This window comes from Neophocaena asiaeorientalis, unplaced genomic scaffold (assembly GCF_003031525.2).
Source record: "Neophocaena asiaeorientalis asiaeorientalis breed wild unplaced genomic scaffold, Neophocaena_asiaeorientalis_V1.1 scaffold91, whole genome shotgun sequence".
Classification (NCBI taxonomy): domain Eukaryota; kingdom Metazoa; phylum Chordata; class Mammalia; order Artiodactyla; family Phocoenidae; genus Neophocaena; species Neophocaena asiaeorientalis.
This window is the reverse complement of record NW_020173198.1, coordinates 7,494,504-7,515,195: the sequence shown is the minus strand read 5'-3', so window position 1 is coordinate 7,515,195 and position 20,692 is coordinate 7,494,504. Positions and strand designations below refer to the sequence as shown.

The 20,692-nt window shown below is 40.5% G+C and overlaps 1 protein-coding gene across 1 annotated transcript in view; it reads right to left on the bottom strand.

Moving 5' to 3' along the window:
- Positions 1–20,692, bottom strand: part of DNAH3 (dynein axonemal heavy chain 3) — a 191,099-nt gene that overhangs the window by 40,648 nt on the left and 129,759 nt on the right. Inside the window, exons 41-49 of the mRNA XM_024744485.1 lie at positions 19,578–19,681; positions 16,900–17,194; positions 15,119–15,298; positions 7,517–7,640; positions 7,279–7,435; positions 6,891–7,034; positions 5,262–5,928; positions 3,892–4,057; positions 1,723–1,939 (exon numbers count right to left, since the gene is read on the bottom strand). Of these exons, the coding sequence (XP_024600253.1) occupies positions 1,723–1,939; positions 3,892–4,057; positions 5,262–5,928; positions 6,891–7,034; positions 7,279–7,435; positions 7,517–7,640; positions 15,119–15,298; positions 16,900–17,194; positions 19,578–19,681 (2,054 nt within the window). The remainder of the gene's footprint in view (positions 1–1,722; positions 1,940–3,891; positions 4,058–5,261; positions 5,929–6,890; positions 7,035–7,278; positions 7,436–7,516; positions 7,641–15,118; positions 15,299–16,899; positions 17,195–19,577; positions 19,682–20,692) is intronic.

The window sequence follows — 20,692 nt, the reverse complement described above, 5'->3', positions numbered from 1 at the left end:
AAAAAAAAAAAAAAAAAAAAAAAAAAAAAGATATTCCTCCTGCATTGAGCCTACACTCTAGTGTTGGGAGCAGTGAAAGACAGAACAAAAGTAAGTTAGGAGGAAAAAAACTCTACATTTTTTAAGGCTGTGAAGGAATCATACATGACTGAGAGAGCTGGGATAGAAGGAACTTTCAAGGCCATTTTTTCCCAACAGTCTGATGCTCTCTAGAAAAGTAGTTTTCTGCCAAGTAGTTTTCTGGCCACTGTTTGAACACTCCTAACGGTGAGGCGCTCACCACCTCTCAGGGGAGCTGGGCCATTTTTCAGGCAGCTGAACCATTAGATTTCCTGATAAGGAGCTGGAATTTACCCCCAGGCAGTTTTTCCCCACTGGTCCTGATTCTGCCTTCTAAGGCAGCTCAGATGCTTATCTGAAGAGTTTCATGACCTTGAACCCACTGTCCACAGAAAGCCCACATGAGAGAAGAAGCATAGCATGCTGGCCTGATTAGGAACACAGACTCTGCAGTCACACAGACCTAAGTTTCAGTTTTGGCCTCACAACTTGCACCAGCTACTCATGAAGCTGTGTGATCATGGGCAAGTTGCCTGGCCTCTCTGGGTCCTTGGTCTCTTTGTGCGTCACGTGGTGATAACAGTACCTTCCTCTTATACAGCACCAGGCACGTGGTAGGGCTCAAGTAATGTTAACTGGCACCACATTCTCTTTACTGGTCTAGACTGTCTCAGGTCATTTTGCTGCTCAACACAGTTTGCTCACCCTTGTCTGGATAGACTCCAATTTTCAACATCTCTCTGAAAGCTAAGGACCCTGAATTGGACCCCGCAACTGCAGGAGCAGAGCAACACAGGCACCCCTGATGTTCTTTCCCATCCCTGTGCTGCATGTTGGTGGGTCTGCTATACTCACTGACAGGTCAACCTACTGCAAACCATTCAGTTGCCTGAGTTCTTTTTTTTTTTTAATGTTTTTATCGGAGTATAAATGCTTTACAATGGTGTGTTACTCTCTGCTTTATAACGAAGTGAATCAGCTATACATATACATATATCCCTTCCTTAGTTCTTTATTGTGCTGAAAATCCATGTCTTAGTATGGTTGTGTCAAGCGGCTCAAGCACAAATCAATTACTAATTTAAATGCCAGGCATTTTGCTAAGGGTTACACTTGTGTCAGCTCATTTAATCTTCATAATAGCCCTGTGAAGTGAAGACTGTTGTTATCACTTCTTTTTATAGAAGAGGCAACTAAGGCCCTAAGACGTGAAATAACATCATCAAGGTTCCACAGCTGATAAGTTATAAAGCTGGAATTTGAGTCCAGGCCCTGCTCTTAACCACTGCCTTATTCTGCCCAGTTCCCCATGAGAGTATCCAGGGCCGGGGCAAGGGTGAGGTGGGTAAGGCACTTGCCTTGGGCACAAAATTTAAGGGGGCTCCAAAGAACTCAGTATTCAAGATAAACAGTATTTTACTGTAATGTTGTAAAAAGTTAAAATTAGTTCAAAAAGATCCATGATGAACAAAACATCAAAATCTTAAAGAGAGACAGGGCTGGGTTTAGGCCAAGCAAGTGAGGTGAGTTCTGCGAGCACAGGGTCAGAGGCTGTCTTTATTTTATTTGGTGCTCTCTTGACTTCTGCACCTGAACAAGTGCTTTACCGCATCCAATCGGTCTTGGACCCCTTTGTCCCTGTACTATTTTGGCAGCGCTCACCTGTGAAGCAGCAAATTCAAGTTTCTGCAGGCCTGTCAGGTAGCGGTTCCTCATCATATCCACCTCTTGCCTCTTCCTATTCAGGAGTGTCTTGAAGGTTAGGATCAATTCGAGGTAGGACGTGGGGGTAACGTAGTTGTGTCTGCGAAGTGTGTTGTAATAATCAAGCGACAGCTTTTTCACACTCTCCTGGAAATATTTGCACATGGAGATGACCCTGCCAAGGACACAAAGGTGGTTAGGCAGGCCCAACTTGCTCCAGAGAGATCCAGTACGGCCTCGGATCACAGATGTGAGGATGTGAGAAAGCCGCTCACCATGGCCCACTAGAATCCCAAATTCTGTGAAGCATGTCAACAGAGCCTCGACAATGATTGGGGAAGTATATATTCTTACTAGAATGATCTTTGATTAGGTAATTTCTATCTTTAATCACTTTTGTGACTCACCGGGGCTTAAGCTGGAGTTCTTAACCTTTGTCAGTCTGGTGAAGACTCTGGACTTTGCAGAATAATGTTTTAAAATGCATAATATAATATATAGAGGGTTACAAAGGAAACCAATTATGTTGAAAGAGTTTTCAAAATATTTTAAAAACCAAATTTATGATATAGTAATATGTGTGATTTTATTTATGCATTAAATCAGGGATCAGCAGACTCTTCCTGGTAAGGACCAGATAGCAAATATTTTAGGCTTTGTGGGACAACTTCCCTGGTGGTCCAGTGGTAAAGAATCCACCTTCCAATGCAGGGGACGTGGGTTTGATCCCCGGTCAGGGAACTAAGATCCCACATGCCGCGGGGCAACTAAGCCCGCACCACAGCTACTGAGCTCACGTGCCTCACCTAGAGAGCCTGTGTGCCGAAAACTACAGAGCCCACGTGCTCTGGAACCGCATGCCAAAACTACAGAGCCCATGCACCCTGGAGCCTGGGCACCACAACTAGAGAGAGAAAACCTGCACGCCACAACTAGAGAGAAGCCTGTGAGCCACAACAAAGAGCCCGTGCGCTGCAACGAAAGATCCCACATGCCTCAACCAAGATCCCACGTGCCTCAGCTAAGACCTGACGCAGCCAAAAATTAAAAAAAAAAAATTTAGGCCTTGTGAGCCACATGGTCTCAAGAGCAACTATTCAACTCTGCCATTGTAGTGTGCATGGCTGTTTCCCAATAAAACATTATTTATGAAAATTGCCTGTGAACTAGGACTTGGCCCATGGATCATCATTTGCCGACTGTGGCATTAAATAGTAAGATTGGACAGCAGATCTAACAACTACCATCATTTTGAAGGAAATGATATATTTGGGGCATCTGTAATGACTGAATGAGTTATGAAAATAACGGTGATTCCTACTGGTAACAAAGTCACACAGTCCTACTGGGGTTTATTGCCTACATTCATTGAAAGAAATGCAAAGTATCAGTTAGATGTCAGTGAAAATGAAGATGTACTTTTTCCCCACTCACATTCACTGTCCCTCTGAATTCTGTTCACGAGCCTATGGACCCAGGTTAAGGGTCTTCTGGCCTAGAGAACAAAGTTCAAAGTTCTTAAAAGCCATGAATATTCTGACCGCTACCTATTTCTTCATTTTCTATTCATTCATTTAATAAGCAATAATTGAACCTACTATGTACCAGGCACTTGCTAGGCACTAAGGACACAGAAGTATACAAGAATGATATGTATGACCCCTGCCTTCATGGGACACCTAGAGTGGTCAACAGTCTTAACCCTTCTCTTACTGTAGCCAAAATTCAGTGCTTTTTTTTTTTTCGTTTGTATATCTGTGCTTTATACAAAAAAAGAGTAAGTTATTTTCATAACAAAGAATCCTCACAAGAACCAGTTTTCATCCCCTTGGCAGCAATATCACCCCTCTTGAGAATGCATGCCCTAAGGCTATTGAAATAGCAATAGTATTATATCCAGGTTCTCATAGCTATGACAACAGTGCATCTCTAGGACAATTCTGAACAACGAAATGTTATTCTCTTTCAGCAAAGGTGTTTTATTAAATATCTAAATGTGATTTAAAAATATAAGACATTTTCTATACATAAAATGATAAGTTTTGAAACAGCAACAAGAATAGAGCCAATATCTAGATTTTCATTTGAAATATTTGGTTGCCGTACTAAAATGCAGCTAACACTTACTCTATCCGAATATTGTCATCGAGCTCCACATCTTCTAGAAATGTGTTGGCTACCAATTCCAGGGCATCTGTGGGCCAAGACTGGAACCAGTCAATTGTGCAGCAATTGATCAGGGAAGGGAACATCCGCAGGTGGTTCCGGAAGGCGTCCCCAATCGGACTCATGGCTAATGAAAAGTGGACTTCGTTAGTTCTCTTTCTCCAAGTCAAGGAGGCTGAAAGGGACAGGCAGGTCTTTCCAAGGATTCTGGTGGGGTAAGGGAGCAGTCATGTTTCCTATTGGCACTCCAGGGTGTGATTGGGAATAGTCAGGATGAGTGCCTGGGAAGCACAGGGGAATCATGGGATATTTTCAGGAAACTCTGTGATGGGAATTCAGTTTATTACAATACCTTCTGGCTCGTCTCCAGTATCCACATTGTCCCTTCCAGATCCCTAGGGTCACATAGCCAGAGTGGTTGAGCCCTTTGACCCACGTGCTCTGTTTGTTCTGACTCACAGACATAAGGGAGCTTGTTTCTGACCCCATCCCCATCCAACCACAAAGGTTGGATTCTATGCTCCAAATTCCGTTCACTGTTTATTTAGACCCAGTGTGGTGGGAGGAAGCATAATGCACAGGTGAAAGTGTGAGGAGGTCAGCGTGTCTAAAAAAGAGAGAAGGGGAAGCTTGGTTGGGGATGAGAGTGGAGAGGATGCAGGGGACAGCCTGGCAGGTTGCCTTATAAGACTACAGGTTAGGAATTTTGGTCTTTATCTGAATAGAAAGCAATTTAGGTGTTTTAATTTGTGTATGTGTGTAAATATACAATGATCACATTTGCAATACATGAAAAAAAGAATCCCCATCCTGACTCAGTGGAACATAAAGGTCTGGAATGGACAGAGTAGACACAGAACAGTTAGAAGGCTGTAGAGGTGAGGTCTGGGTGAGATGATAGCGGCTTAGCTAATACGAAGGTGGCAGAGATAGAGATAAGTGGGTAGATATGCGAGAGAGAGGCAAAAATTGACAGGACATGGTAACAAGAGAGAAGTATTAAACACGACCCCTAAGTTTCTGGATAGATTGGAGATCTCGTTCATAGAGAGAAGAGCTCCAGGTGCTGTTCTGTGAGGTTGCCGGGTAATGTACTGAAAGGAAGGAGAGGGTTCAGAGGAGAATTCAGAGAACTGAGGAGAGTGGAACAGGTTTAAAACCGTTGTTCAGGACAGTGGAAGTTTCCAAAGGAATTCTAGGCACTGACCCGTGGGCGAGTGAGTGCCTTGGCTGGATCATTCCTGGCACCACTGTAAGAGGAACGGGCTTAAGGCACAGGAGATCCTGAAATACCCAGAGGAAAAGGGCAAACTGAATTTGCTTCTTCTTACCAAGGACAATGTGAAGGTTGTTTTTCACTCTCTCAATAAAGAAGTTATACATAGAAAGAGGAGTGGCTTCGATCTTCTCGCTTTCTGTCCTTGCTGCTATTTGCATCTTCTCCACAAGGTCAGCCTTCTCGTCAGTGGGGAAGATGTTGGGCACGTCTCCCGTGTTCAGAAGCACGTTGATGTCCTCGATGAATGACTCGTCCTTGATCTGGTTATCGGTGAGGAGGAACACAGTACTCTTGGAGGCCACACCAACCTGTAGCATGATCTTCTTCAGGTCCTCTCGCCAGTCATTGCCTGAGTAGCTCTTAGTGATCTCGATCTGGCACAGCTCATATGAGTTCATGAATGTGGACAGTTTGCTGGCACTTTGCCGCCCACTGCCCCCAATGCCCACCAGGAGCAAGTGGCCTTTGTCCTGCTTCAGGACCCTGCATATCCTGGAGATGTGCTCGATGGTGAACCTGAACATGACCAAGGACATGGGGGCCTTGCTGATGTTGTTGAACTCTTCCAGGTAATACTCCATGACCACTGTGAGCTGTTTTAAGTCAGTGATCTCATCATAGATTTTTTGGTCACTTTCTGGCTTGAAGAAATCTCCAAAGAAGAGGCTACGGATATTATCATCAACTATCTTTCCAGTGGGTGACAGGTGGATGAGGACCTGTGGGAAAGGTAAGTCTCAGCTAGGCATTCAGCCAGTAGCCCCAGCCACCATGGTACTGGGAGGTGTAGAGGGAGGGAGCAGGGGATGTATTTGTTTCCTCTGAGCATTCTTCAAAGTCATGGTTCATCAACATTTTTTTTTTCTTTAAACAAAATATGTGGATCTCATAGTTGTAAAGACTATGATGAAAGGACATTTGAGAAAAGAGTGTGAAAGCAAGGGTCAATCTGTTTGCTAAGTGATTAAAACATTGGTGGTCAGATTGTAAGATCCCAAGAGGAGGTAGTCGAAAGATGGCATCATTTTTAATGTATTTGCTCCTTCACCAAATAGAAGTGCAGGCATTTCCCTGGTCCCCACTCTGTACCTAGAGTAGAAATGTTTTAGATGCCTCTTCTTCCTGATATTAAAAACTGGCAGTGCTTCTGCACTTGGCCTCTGGATGCAACATGAAATACTTGCAATTTTTTCTATGGAGAAATCGTAGCTTCTTAAGAATAGAGGTAGAACTAGATGATGCAAATACATAGGCTTAAAACTTTTCTTATATCAAAATAGAAACGAGAAAATATTTACAAATGGGAAACCATGACAATCTTTCACTCGGGCTTTACCAAGGCATCAATCAAACCATGAAAATTCATGGTGTATTTATTTCTCAACTCACAAATTAATTGACCTTGCAAATGCATTTTACATTAATCATAAACAATAACATCATATCATAAACCATAAGTTTGAATGTATCCAAACTTATATGTTACCAGGGAAGTGAAGTGAAATTGGGCCAACTATTATATCACCAAATTGAGTGATTAGTTGGCTCAATACACTGTTTCTTGAGATTCAGAAAGTGGAGCTGTAAGTCTCTAGTAGGAAGACAATCTGAAATCTGAGACTAGCATGATCAAATATTTGGGGCAATTTCTGAGGCCAAATGATCACAGGGTCTGGCTTACCTTTTCCACAGACTGCTTGAAGCAATTGGAGGTGGTTTCCCTCACCGTGTTGAAAAAGACCTGTCTGTCCTCATGATCAATCAGACGGTCATAGAAGACCCGGTAAACCTCATGGATCCAAAGCCGGATAAGCTTTTCTACATCCTGAAAATCCCGTTAATTATTTGAATAAATGGCAGGTGGTGACTGAGGTGGTAGTTCTCAATAGTTTCTAAATCCTGGGGTCGATATGGGGCTTTAATGAGATAATGCTTACAAAATACTTAGCACAATGCTTAGCATAGATTAAATGCTTGATAGAAGTTAGACATTACTCTTATCATTGTATATTCCATGTAGCCAAGGATATCACTAAATGAACTTGATAACAGAAATGATAGTGGCTGACCTGTAGGTGGGTGTGAGGGCAGAGCAATACCCCTTGGATCACCCGTGAGAAGTCCCGCAGGTTAAAGACATAGTGTGACTTGGAGGGAGTTGGCAAGAAATTCTCCATTGCAGCTTTATAAATTGTCATCGTAGCTTGTACCAGCAACTTTCCATACCTTGGGAGGAAGGAGAAGGCAGACCAGTTAAAGAGGGGCCAGAACTGAGGACCCCAGGCCAATAACACAGGAACCTCTTACCTTAAGAACATCACATCAAACCCTTTTCCAAAGTGCCAGTCAGCGATTGAACTGAAAATCTTGGTTAAAATGTCATCCTCAAAGGCATTGATGGAAATGATATTCAGATGACGAGTGAATCGTCCTGGAAAACATGCACAGGTGTGAGTGTGCATATATTCTCACACTTACCTCCTGGGCCTAGAGATCCTGAGATATAGAAGAGTTTTCCCTCTGCCTTAATGTTCTAGAGCTGTGCTGTCCAATATGGCAGCCTTATGAAAATTAAATAACATTAAAATTTAGTTCCTCAGTCTCACGAGCCACATTTCAACTACTCAAGGGTAACATGTGACTAGTGGCTGTTGTATTGCACGGTACAGATACAGAACGTCTCCATGATTGCAGAAGTTCTGGTAATAGTGCTAGTCCAGTGCTCAAGGTTGTTAAAAGGTAAAGGCAGGGCTTCCCTGGTGGCGCAGTGGTTGGGAGTCTGCCTGCCGATGCAGGGGACACCGGTTCGTGACCCGGTCCGGGAAGATCCCACATGCCGCGGAGCGGCTGGGCCCGTGAGCCATGGCCGCTGAGCCTGCGCGTCCGGAGCCTGTGCTCCACAACGGGAGAGGCCACAACAGTGAGAGGCCCGCGTACCGCAAAAAAAAAAAAAAAAGGTAAAGGCAATATATGATCATTGTAAGATAATCAAACAATTCAGAAATACTTTTATAGAAAGTATCCCTTACCTCCCACACACGAAATCCATTCTCTCTCCCCTCCCCACTGTTAGTCTGACATTCTTACGTCTCTGTATTTGTATCTATATACCCAATGTTAGATATCTATATATTTATAGTTATACTATGTATCAGCTTTATTGAGATGTAATTCACATACTATACAATTCATCCATTTAAAGTACACAATTCAATGATGTTTTAGTATTTTAGTTGTGCAACCATTACTACAATCAATAGCAAAACATTTTAATCACCCCAAAAAGAAATCCTTTACCCACTAGCAGTCACTCCCCATTTCCTTGCGGCCCTTGGCAACTAATAATCTATTTTTTGTCTCTATAGATTTGCCTGCATATCTTCTTTTAACAGTATTTTTCTATATAAAGTAAAGTACAGATATAGAAAACCACACAAATGTATAGTTTAGTGAATCATTATAAAGTTAACATCCTTACATCTACCATCCATGTCAAGAAATACAACTTTGCCAGCCCTCCATAGAAGCCCCTCCATATATCCGATCCCAATCACAGACCTCTCCATTTCTCCCTCCAAAAGTTGCCACTACCCTGACTTTTAAAGTAATTGCTATCTTGCATCTTTATTAACCATGTGTTCATTTCTAGATACCAGAGTTTAATCCCGCTAATTAAAAAAAATTGATATGTCTTTTAAGTCTCTTTTAATCTATAGGTTCCCCCCTCCATCCCTTTCTTTTATCTTCTGTCTACTGAATAGCTGGACTGTTTGATCTGTAGAAGTTTCCACAGTCAGGATTTTGCTGATTGCATATTCATGGTGTAATTTATTTGGTTCCTCTGCGCTTCGTATTTCCTACCAATTTGCAGCTGTACCTAGAGACTTAATCAGATTCAGGTTCCATCTCTTTGGCCAGACTATTGGTGGTGGTGTAGTCATTCATCAGAGGGCACATGATGCTGTCTCTCCCTCTGCAATGTTGGTAGCTACTGATTCTCAATGGCTAGATCCATTAATTCACTGAAGTTTGCCAAATGGTGATATTCTGATTATATTATTTCTTTTTCATTTACTATATAGTTTATTAAAATATTAGGAATATTTTTAGAAAGGGACACTTCCCCTTCATCTACTATTTGCTTGTACAGTGGTATACTTCAAATAAGAAAGTCAAAATAAATGCTTGCTTCTTTCCATTTATTTATCAGTTTTCAAGATAATGAACTGGTTTTTTTATCATCCTCTGAAGATGACCAGCTATGATTGTTATTACTGATTCATAGATTTAAATATCTTTTGATAAATTTCAATCCATTTAAATTACTATCATTGTTGAAGCTCAAATTTCCCCATATTTGCCAGTTAGAGCCTCCTTGTGTTGTTAACTGAATGCTTTTGACAGGACTCTGTAGTCTTTGAAAGCTTTCTCATGATTGGATATATGAAAACGTTACAGGTATATATGAAGACGTTACAGATACATCTTGTATATTTCCTGCCCCAGACATGCAATAAGCCATTTCTCCAAGAAGCCTTGTTTATTTTAGTAGGAAACTGGATTTCAAGACCACAGTCTGGGTGCTAAGAATTCTTATTGTTAATGAGTTGGTTATTACTTTTTAGACCTGGAACATGAGTTAGTACTGATATTTCAAATTTAGGACTCCAGAGCTTTTTCTTTTCTTTTTTTTTTTTTTTGTGGTACGTGGGCCTCTCACTGTTGTGGCCTCTCCTATTGCGGAGCACAGGCTCCGGACGCGCAGGCTCAGTGGCCATGGCTCACGGGCCTAGCCGCTCCGCGGCATGTGGGATCTTCCCAGACCGGGGCATGAACCCATGTCCCCTGCATCGGCAGGCGGACTCTCAACCACTGCGCCACCAGGGAAGCCCCAGAGCTTTTTCTTAACTTCTTCTATATTACGTCTTGATTTCCTTTTCTCCACACTGAGTCCTGGTTCTCAAGGACACAAGGGACAGTAGAAACAGAAAATACTATAGTTACTCATTCATATAATCCTACTTTATACATACAACACACTCAGAATAAGAATATACTACCGCCACCAATTACAATAACAGAAGAGTTTAAAACTTCTTGTATGTGCTATCCTCATCCCCCTCCATTTTCAACTGTTCAATATCTACATCATCAAATCATATAGGCTTTATATGTTACAATCTCTCGCATGTAGTCTTAGTTCAACAAATAACCACATTAAGTAATGCTCACTACCAGTTGTTATATTGATCTCTTTATAGCTATTTTGATCATGTGAAACCCATTTTCTAACAGATTCCTGAGAAAGGGCTTATGGAAGTAAGTCTCTGAGTTCTTGCATGTTGATAATAGTTTTTATTTTATACTTGAAGGTCAGCTTTGCTGGCAATAAAAGCCTTGACTCTCATTGTATTCCCTCAAGTATCATAAATATGTTATTCCATTTTCTCTAGCATAAAGATTGCAGTTGAAAATTCTTAAGATGATCTAGTTTTCTTTTTCTTTAAAGTCCAGTGATTTTACTAGTCTTGGTAATGATCATTTTTGAGTCCGTATTCTTAGGTACACAATGTACCTTTTCAATATGTAATTTTCAAAAATACTTTTTTGGGGGGCGCATTTTATTGGATTATAGCTTTTATTATTAGTTCTGTTTTCTTCCTTGAAGAAACTTCAGTTTTCTTCTTTAGACACTCCTGTTAGTTGTATGTTGGATTTCCTCTACCTAACTTTAATATTTGTTACTTTCTCTCAAACCTTTTAGCTCCTTTCTTCACTTCTAGAAAAAAATTTTATTGTGATAAAATATACATAACATAAAATTTACCATTTTTTAAGTGTACAGTTTAGTGGCATCAAGCACATTCACATTGTTGTGTGAACATCACCACCACCTATCTCCAGAATCTTTTCATCTTCTGCAACTGAAACTCATGAAGCCCTAACTTCCCATTTCCCTCTCCCTAGCCTCTGGTAACAACCATTCTACTTTTTGTCTCTGTGAACCTGAGTACCTCATGTCATATAAGTGGAATCATATAATATTTGTCCTTTTGTAACTGGCTTATTTCACTAACATAATGTCTTTAAGGTTCATCGATGCTGTAGTATGTCTTTATTTTTTTCTGATGAAAAATTTCCTTCTAATTTTTTATTTCTTAAGGCATTACTGATTGTATTTATTCTATTTTTGCTCCTTTTAGTTTTGGCTTCATTTCTAAGGTAACTTTTTTTCCCTAATTCTTGAGTTCCATCATTCAATTTCTAAGTTTTTCTAATTCTGATTTATGTCATTCTTTCCTGCCTTGTATTATCTCATCAGTGTCTTTCAGATTATTTTGAAGTAATAGATTAAAGTTTTTAAAGTATGTCTTTCTGTTGTGCTTTTGAAGTAGGGGTGTTTTTCTCTATTCTCTTCCTTCCTACATTAATTTTTATGAAACACGACCTCAATATTTTTCTTTGCTCATTTTTATATATGCAATTAGAGAAAGCTTGACTCAGATGCCTTTTCTAACTCCACAAAGTTTCCTTTTCTGTTGATTTCTTAAGTGTTCAAAAATATAGTGACTTGCTTTCTGAACTTTCCTGCCTCTGTTCCTCTCTCTCACTCTCATTTTGACCTTCTCTTTCCTTTGTTTCTAGTAATCTTAACTTGCTCAATTCTGATTCAACTCCAGTTTCTCTTCAGTGTAGGGTCTCACCTTGTATGGGAGACCTGGGTTTTTAGTTTAGAGAAATCACAACTGGCTATAATGCTCTAGTCCCTCAGAGCTCACTGCACATTCATTGTGCTTACTTGTTATTTGAGAAGGTAAAAGTCTTGCCAACTTCAGCTCCTGTTCTCAAATTGGCTGCCATGCTTATCAGTGAATACCTGTTTGCTACTTTTGGGTTCAACCATTCTCAGGTCTGTTAGATGTCTCAATACTTCCCTCTGCTTTCTCCCACACAGATGCAGATAACATGTGGGTCTTGTAGCTGCCAGTGGTTTGTTCCCACCAATTATACTTTAGAATATGTGGGGAATACTCTGCCAACTAGTTTTGTTGTAAATGTTGTTTATAGGTTTTTGGTTTTGCTATCTAGTTCCTCTGTTTATAGGAATTTGGGAAGAGCCAAAAATGATGATTCTGGCACAGCTGCTGCCATTTTTCCCAAAACTCTTTTCAATATATATATATGGCATTTTTTTAAAAAAAGGAAAATACATATATGTCAGTACATATTATATATATATATACTCCACTATACTTATGTATTGACATATGTAGGTTTTTCTTTTTTTAAAAAAAAAGCCAGAATAATACTTTACACATTGATCTGGAACCATTCACAGTTGTGTGAACTTGAGAAATTCACTTACTCTTTTGATGATAAGGATACTAATAGTACTTAATGTTTGCTAATGTTACCTAAACCCAGTCTTCTGCCAGGCCATACTCTCAGCCACCACACTACACTGCCTTGAGCTTCAGGTTTCCCATCTCAGCCCTGAAAGCTGGCGGCTGGTCTGGCAAATATCAGCTAGGCTGTTAGTTCTCCACTGAACACAATTCCATTAAATATCAACATCAGACGAGGTCACTCCCTAGCTATGATGGAACAAGACAGAAACAAGTTTGCTCTGAAACCATGAAAACTTCCCCCCTAGCTAATATGAATGACTACTTCTTTACTAAGCAGAGAAAAAAATTAAGATACCCACTCATCAAATTGTCCCCACTTCCTGAGATTACCCAATCCCAGAGTCCCTCGCTCCTTAAGCCTTTCCTCACATCACCCAGCACAATCCCATTTAACTCTCTTTCACCAGGCACTCTCATGGTTCTCCATGCTATGCAGACACCCTTTCTGCAGCAAATTAATAAACCCAATTTCACTTGACTACAGATGTGTTCCTGGCAGACTTTGGGCACTGGTCTTTATTATAGGATCTTTTCAAATATCATATATGTGACATAGCCTGAAAACTGTCAACGGCTGCACAAATGTTAGTAATTACTACTTCCATGATATGTACTGGAAACAGATATTCCCTTTTGAATAGATCTCCACCCCCTGCCAGTTTTATTGAGATATAATTCACATATAACATACATAAGCTGAAGGTTTACAACATGATGATTTGATGCATATAGATATTGCAAAATGATTGCCACAATAAGGTTAAGTAACAATTCTATTGTTGCTGTTGTTGTTAACTAGAGTCACCATGCTATACATTAGATTCCCAAAACTTATTCATCTTATAACTGGAAATTTGTACCCTTTGACCAACATCTCCCCATCTCCCCCATCCCCTAAAACCTGGCAACCACCATTCTACTCCTGTTTCCATGAGTTTGGCTTTTTTAGATTCCACATGTAAGTGATATCATATAGTATTTGTTTTTCTCTGACTTATTTCACTTAGCATAATGTTCTCAAGGTCCATCCATGTTGTCACAAAGGGTAGGATTTCATTCTTTTTTATGGCTGAATAATATCCCATGGTGTGTGTGTGTGTGTGTGTGTGTGTGTGTGTGTGTGTGTACATCTTTATCCATTCATCCATCCATGGACCCTTTGGTTGTTTCCATGACTTGACTATTGTGAATAATGTTGCAATGAACATGGAAGTGCAGATATTTCTTCAAGGTACTGATTTCATTTCCTTCAGATATACCCAGAAGTGGCATTGCTGGATCATATAGTAGTGCTATTTTTAATTTCTTGAGGAACCTCCTACTGTTTTTCATAGTGGCTGCACCAATTTACATTTCCACCAACAGTGTACAAGGGCACTTGTTATCTCTTGACTTTTTGTTAATAGCCATTCTGTCAGGTGTGAGGTGATATCTCACTGTGATTCTGATTTTCATTTCTTTAATAATTAGCAATATTGAACATCTTTTCACGTGCCTGTTAGCCATTTGTATGTCTTCTTTAGAAAAATGTCTATTCGAATTCTCTATCCAATTTCAAATCAGATTGTTTGTTGTTTAGCTATTGAGTTGTATGAATTCCTTACATATTTTGTATATTAACTCCTTATCAGACAGATGGTTTGCAAATATTTTCTCCTATTGAATGACTAGATCTTAGAGAAAAGTAATATACCAAGTTCCTCTCCCTCTCACTAGTGAAAGAAGTGTTGAATTTATAGATGCCAAGTGCCTGAGATTCTGTTATACTCAAACCCAAGGCAAAGGTACCCCTGGACTCTATACTTGAAGTGGAAGGTGATGGGTTTGTGTATCCAAGTAAAATCACCCTACTTATCTTCCTTATTTTACAAATGAAAAAGACAAATGCTACAGGGGAGAGCAAGGTCACAGAATCTTAAGTGTGGAAATGGCATTAAGATTCTTAACCAAGGATGTATCTCAGAATAAAAGTATGAAAATCTGTAGACCTAGATGAATCAAGTTGCACCTGAAGCAAAATATATTCCTGAAGTGTTAGATGACAGGGGAAAAAATCTTATTTGTTTGTTTGTTTATTATCATTATGATTTTCCTTAGGCCACTTTGGGTTAGGTGTTCTATCTCTGACAATCCAAAGAATTATGAGAAACACAACAGGTGAATCTGTCATGCACCCTTAGTCGAGAACCTCTGATCTAGCCTCCCTCCTGGAACACATGCTGTCCACACTGAACTCCCTTCTTCATGGGACTCTCTGTTCCTCTAGCCAAAGACTCCTCAAATCCTCTTTTCATCTTCCCATCCTATTTCATACAACTACCAACATGAAATATTCAAATGACACTCCTTGAAGCTAACTCAAGTGTCTCTGGCTACAGCCTAAACACACCTTTCTCCACCTTCCATCAGGACGAGTGCCCTGCACCAACCCTCCATTCATGAAGGTGGTCTGGCTCTGCAGGGGGTGGGTGAAGAGTAATGAACTCTCTCCTTCACGTACCAGTAATGTCATTTCTTCCTCCACCAGGGGGGCCCATGGCTGTCACAAGCAGCACATCAACGATGTCCAGCTTGTTTGTGTCCTTCTTGTCAAACCAGTAACCGTGGTCAATCCATTGCCTCAGGAGCTCAATGGGGGGCTGGGCCCCATACACCTCTTTGGCTGGCATGTTGAGGTCATCTGGGGAAAGAAGCCATGGCCACAGATTGTAAGTCTATGGGATCCTTTGCTCTCACAGGAGGTAGCAGACGATTATCCCTCCATGGGAGAGTCTGTGCCCAGTTGTTACATCCTCACTGTAGGCAGGGCTCAGCCAGGGGCCATTCTCACCATAATGGAAGAGCTTTTCCTGGGTTCTGGGCTCTCCTGCTTTATTGACAGATTGGCATTAACAAACAGACATTTAATTTTTTCCCATATTTCCTCCAGGGTAGGGATTGATTTTCTAAAATAGCATATTGCTCAGTCCTGGCACATAGAAGGCACTCAATAAACTCCAATGAACATTGATTAAATGCCCAGTTTTGTGTCATGTAAGATTTTAGGAGTTTTATACATATTATCTCATCTAATCAAAATAATAACTTTATAAAGAAGAGAGTATTACCTTTATGTTAGAGGTGAGGAACTGAAGGTCATGCAATAGTATGCTTAGGGCTAAAAAGTGAGATTTGGACCTAGGTCTGTTTGGCTGCAAAGCTTAATCTGTTTTTGGATATACCATAAAAATAGGAAGGGAGAAAAGATTGGAGGAAAGGAGAAAGGGGGAAAAGAAAAGGAAATGAAATAGGATCCCTGCCTTTAAGGAGCTGTTACTAATTGGCAAGGATATAAATACATGCAACATTTACTATCAATACATGAATTTTAAAGACAGGACATGAGATAACCCAGAAGGGCAGGGCATTACTATTACTAAATGAGAATTTTATGAGTCAGCAGTAAGAGAGTGGGAAAGATAATGTATTTGGCACCAAGAAACGTGGTTTTGGCTCATGGTTCCAGAATTTTCTAGATGTTTGACCCTGAACAGGGAATTTAACCTCTGGAGCCTCAATTAACTGACTAGTAAAGTGATAATGGTGGCTAATAAACTGATGGGGCTGTGAGGCTCAAACAAAATAAATGAGGAAGTGCTTTGTAAACATAAAATCCTGGGAAAATTCAATGTGCTTATTTCACAAATATTTATTTAGCAACTATTAGATTTCTTCATATACTGATAACATATTTATCTGGCACATAATGGAATAGAAGCTCATCACAAAGTGTGAGTTGCTTCTGGAGATGCAAGAGGGCAAACACCACAGTCCCCTTCTGGACCTAACTGCCTCTCACTACAAAGTAACTTTGCCTGATCCAAGGGCTCAACTTCATTCCAGGAGAAACTGGGATCCTCCCTCAGGCAAAAAGGCCTGGACTGTGCCTCACTTACTGAAAAGTTGGCTTATAGTACCTGGTTAACAAATACTTGGTAATGAATGAAGGAAAGGACAGGAAACAAAAAATGAAAGAAGGAAGAGAGGGAGGGAAGGGAGAGAAGAAGGGATGGAAAGATGGAAGGAAGGAAGGAAGGAAGGAAGGAAGGAAGGAAGGAAGGAAGGAAGGAAGGAAGGAAAATAGGAGGGGAGGGAAGGAATGCTGAATTATATTAACCAGAAATATTTTATCTCCCAGAGAGAGTAAAAGGACTATACAGTGGCTGTACAAGGGGAGATTCTCTTTTGCTGCAGCTTAGAGTAGAAGAATTTGGCATGTCCAGATGCAGGCCAATGCCTTACCCACAAATACCACTGCTTTCTTCCCGATGGGAGGCCCAAAAAGGCCCTTCCGCCGTCGATCCAGCTTGGACATGATGATATCCTGGGTCTGACTGGCTGAAGTTCTGGCAGAGAAATTGATGCAGTTGGGCAGATAAGTATTTTTGGGAAGGCGGAAAAGGAAGTTGTTGGTGATGACTGATTTGCCAGTGCCCGTGGGTCCTACGAACAGCGTTGGAATCTCATGGTCCAGGTAGGTTTTCAAGAAGAAGGACTGCCGGGCTGTTTCCATTGTGGGGATGATGAGTTCTGAGACCTGTGCCACAAAGACATGGTGAGTCTTGGTACTGAGCCCAGGAGATTGGGTCTTGGAATTCAGGAGACTTGGGTTCTATCCTTACTATCCGTTCAGCTCCATCTCTTATTTATCTTTACGATTTTGAGTATTTTACCTCTCCAGGGGCCTTAGTTTCTTCATCTGTAAAATGGGGATAATAATGGCACCTAGTTCACTGAGCTGTTTTGAGGATTAAATTAAATCTTGCATGTAAATATGGGCATTTTAGAGATGAGGAAACTCTGTTTTAGAGATGAGGAAACTGAGATCCAGAGCTCACTTACACACCAAGTAAGTGGAAATGCAAGGATTTTAATTCCAGCTTGTCTAATTCCAAGGTTTATATTCTTAACCACTGAAATGTCATATTATAAACACCAATTACAGTAAGGATGGGTCTATAGCTACTGCCGTCTGAGACCACTGCTCTGAGCCAAGCTGACTGCCTTGCCCCAGGAAAGATCCACCTCCCATACGCCACCTATACTGCTTGTTCAAGAAGGGTTAGGTGTGACCCTTGACCCCCATTCCCTGTGCTTGTTCCTCATCTGCTTTTCCTAATGCTCAGATTCTTAGTTGTTCCTATTAACTCTTTTTCTAATATGGAAACTGCAATACTATTCCTGGTATTCAGGCTCCAATTGGGCTCTAAAGGCTTGGTCTTGAGCTCCTGGAATCCCTATTACTTAATATGTCTACTACTTAAATGTCTAGACTAGAAGGGGCTAGTGAACATGGAGCCACTGTTGTGCTGTTGTGCAACTCTAGGGAGCACCATTCACACTATGGTTTATGTAAATGGTGCCCCTAAAGCAAAACTAGACCATAATGCAAGTGGCACCAACAGGGACTGTGCAACGTGGTGGCCTTGTGTATGTTGGTAGACAAAAGTCTTGGCTTCTTTTGATAAATAATTTGATCAAAGTAAAAGGAGCAGATAGAACAAAGGAATTGAAGGGGTGAGGGAGAGAATTAACAGGTGTTGAGCTATGGATGTTTTGCCTCTGTTATTCCCTGCAGCTTTCCTAATAACCGTCTGAGGCAGGTATATTATTAGCTCACTTTTTCAGATTAAAAAACTGAGACTGGAGGATGGCTGGCTAACTTGTCCAAAGCCACATAGCCAGTAAGTGATACTGAATGCAGAACCAGGTACCAAGACTAGGAATTTAAAGCAGGTTTTGTTTCTTAGATTTTTATTTTCAGGGGCTAGAACAATTTTTTTTTTTTTTTTTTTGCAGTACACGGGCCTCTCACTGCTGTGGCCTCTCCCGTTGCGGAGCACAGGCTCCGGACGCGCAGGCTCAGCGGCCATGGCTCATGGGCCCAGCTGCTCCGCGGCATGTGGGATCTTCCTGGACCGGGGCACGAACCCATGTCCCCTGCATCGGCAGGTGGATTCTCAACCACTGCGCCACCAGGGAAGCCCTAGAACAATTTTTTGACAAAGGAAAAATTCCCAGCAGAACTAAAATATTTTCTGCATTGGACTTTTATTTGTATGAATCCAGCAAGATTTCAAACCCCTGGAGCTCAGGTGATGAAGCTTTTTAAGGAGAATGAAAGTTTAGGGCCTCAGTGCTATGGGGTTCTTTACAAGACTCAGCCTCCAGGGTGTGTCCTGAACTCAACACACATTCACTCCTGCTTATTGCACCCTTTTGACAAGCAGCTGTGCTCCTGTCTGGTGTCTGACTTTGTCGTCAGTATTTCCACTTTCCCATCCACCTCCCACTACTCTATCTGGGCCTGAACAATCTACAATCACCCCCAGAAAGATAAATTATGTCCACTAGATAACTGCAAATAGAAGCATGAAATTGCACATCTGGAAAAAATTTTCCACAAGGAAATGAGCAGGAGTTGTAGGTGAATTGTCTGCTAACCAGAAAATCTATTAATCAATACCCATTTTTCTGAGAATTCTGATTAAAGAAATCTTTCTCTGGGGATTTTAAAGAAAAGGCAAGGATCTTTTTGGCTGAGGTATCTGAGAGGTGGACTGATGACCGTCTGGCATTATAGACAGTGATAATAATCAGAATAGCAACAGCATAATCTAGCACACAGTGTGTGCCACAAATTCATGTATAATGTCTTCAATCTTTGCAGCCATCCTTTAGGTATTTTCTTCTGCTCTTGTGTAGTTGAGTAAATTGAGGCAGAGAGAGTAAAGGCTGAGTGAGGAATCTGGGACTCTCTGATTCTAAAGTCCATGTTTTGAAGGCTCAGTCCAGCTCACGTTTGAACCTTTTTCTAAAGTAAGTTCTTCAAAATGCTAACACAGACCTGCTGTTAACCTCTCCACTTTGCTGAATATCAGGTCATTACCAAAGTTCCATGGCCAATAACTCTCTTTTACCTTTGCAACTGCTGGGATATTTTCCTCCTCTTTGGTGATATACTCTGTCCATGTGTACCAATGTCCACCACCTTGCTTGAGGAAATAAAAATCATAGATGCTTCCTGGACCCAAAGAAATAGAATAGGTTATTAGTACATCAGGGGTTTACATTTCATATTTGAGGTATTTAACTACCTCAGCCATAGGCATCTGAAATGTATAACTACCAGTACTGGCATAGTTGTTTAACGGTATTACCTGGAACAACACCTTTTAAAGGGTAATAACTTTGTTATATGTATAGAAATAATAGGTACTATTTATACAAATAATTATTCTTAATAATATAAAGAGGAAGTATTGAAAAGAACAAAAAAGGAAGAAAACAAATTGCTCCAAATCTCACATCTAGAGATAACTTTTGATGGCAACCCTTCTAGTCTTCTCTCAAGGCACACAAACATATTAAAGATGGAAGTATAGGTAGATGAAAGAAAGGATTTTATTAGAATAGGATCATTTGATATTATATATCATACACTATGTATATATATATGATTTATATTAATATAACATAAAATATAATTATATTTTTATATATTACACTATCAAAAATAAAAACATTAAATGTAATTTTACTTAAATTAGAAGAAAAGGAGACTAAAATGAAACTGAAGGACATGCTAAACTTCAGATAATCATTATTCACTACAAGAGATATTGGTTCCTAAAAGTGGTTTCTTTTTTTTTTTATTCAATTGAGGTATAATTGACAAATAACATTATATTAGTTTCAGGTATAAAATATAATGATTCAATATTTATATATACAGTGAACTGATCACATTATAAAATTATATTAATAAAGATTGTATATATAATGCATGTAATGTCAAATGATTCTATTCTTATAAAATCTGTCACCATACATAGAATTTGTTTTCTTGTGAGGAAAACTTTTTTTTTTTTGCGGTACGCGGGCCTCTCACTGTTGTGGCCTCTCCCGTTGTGGAGCACAGGCTCCAGACACGCAGGCTCAGCGGCCATGGCTCACGGGCCTAGCTGCTCCGCGGCATGTGGGATCTTCCCGGACCGGGGCACGAACCCGTGTCCCCTGCATCGGCAGGCGGACT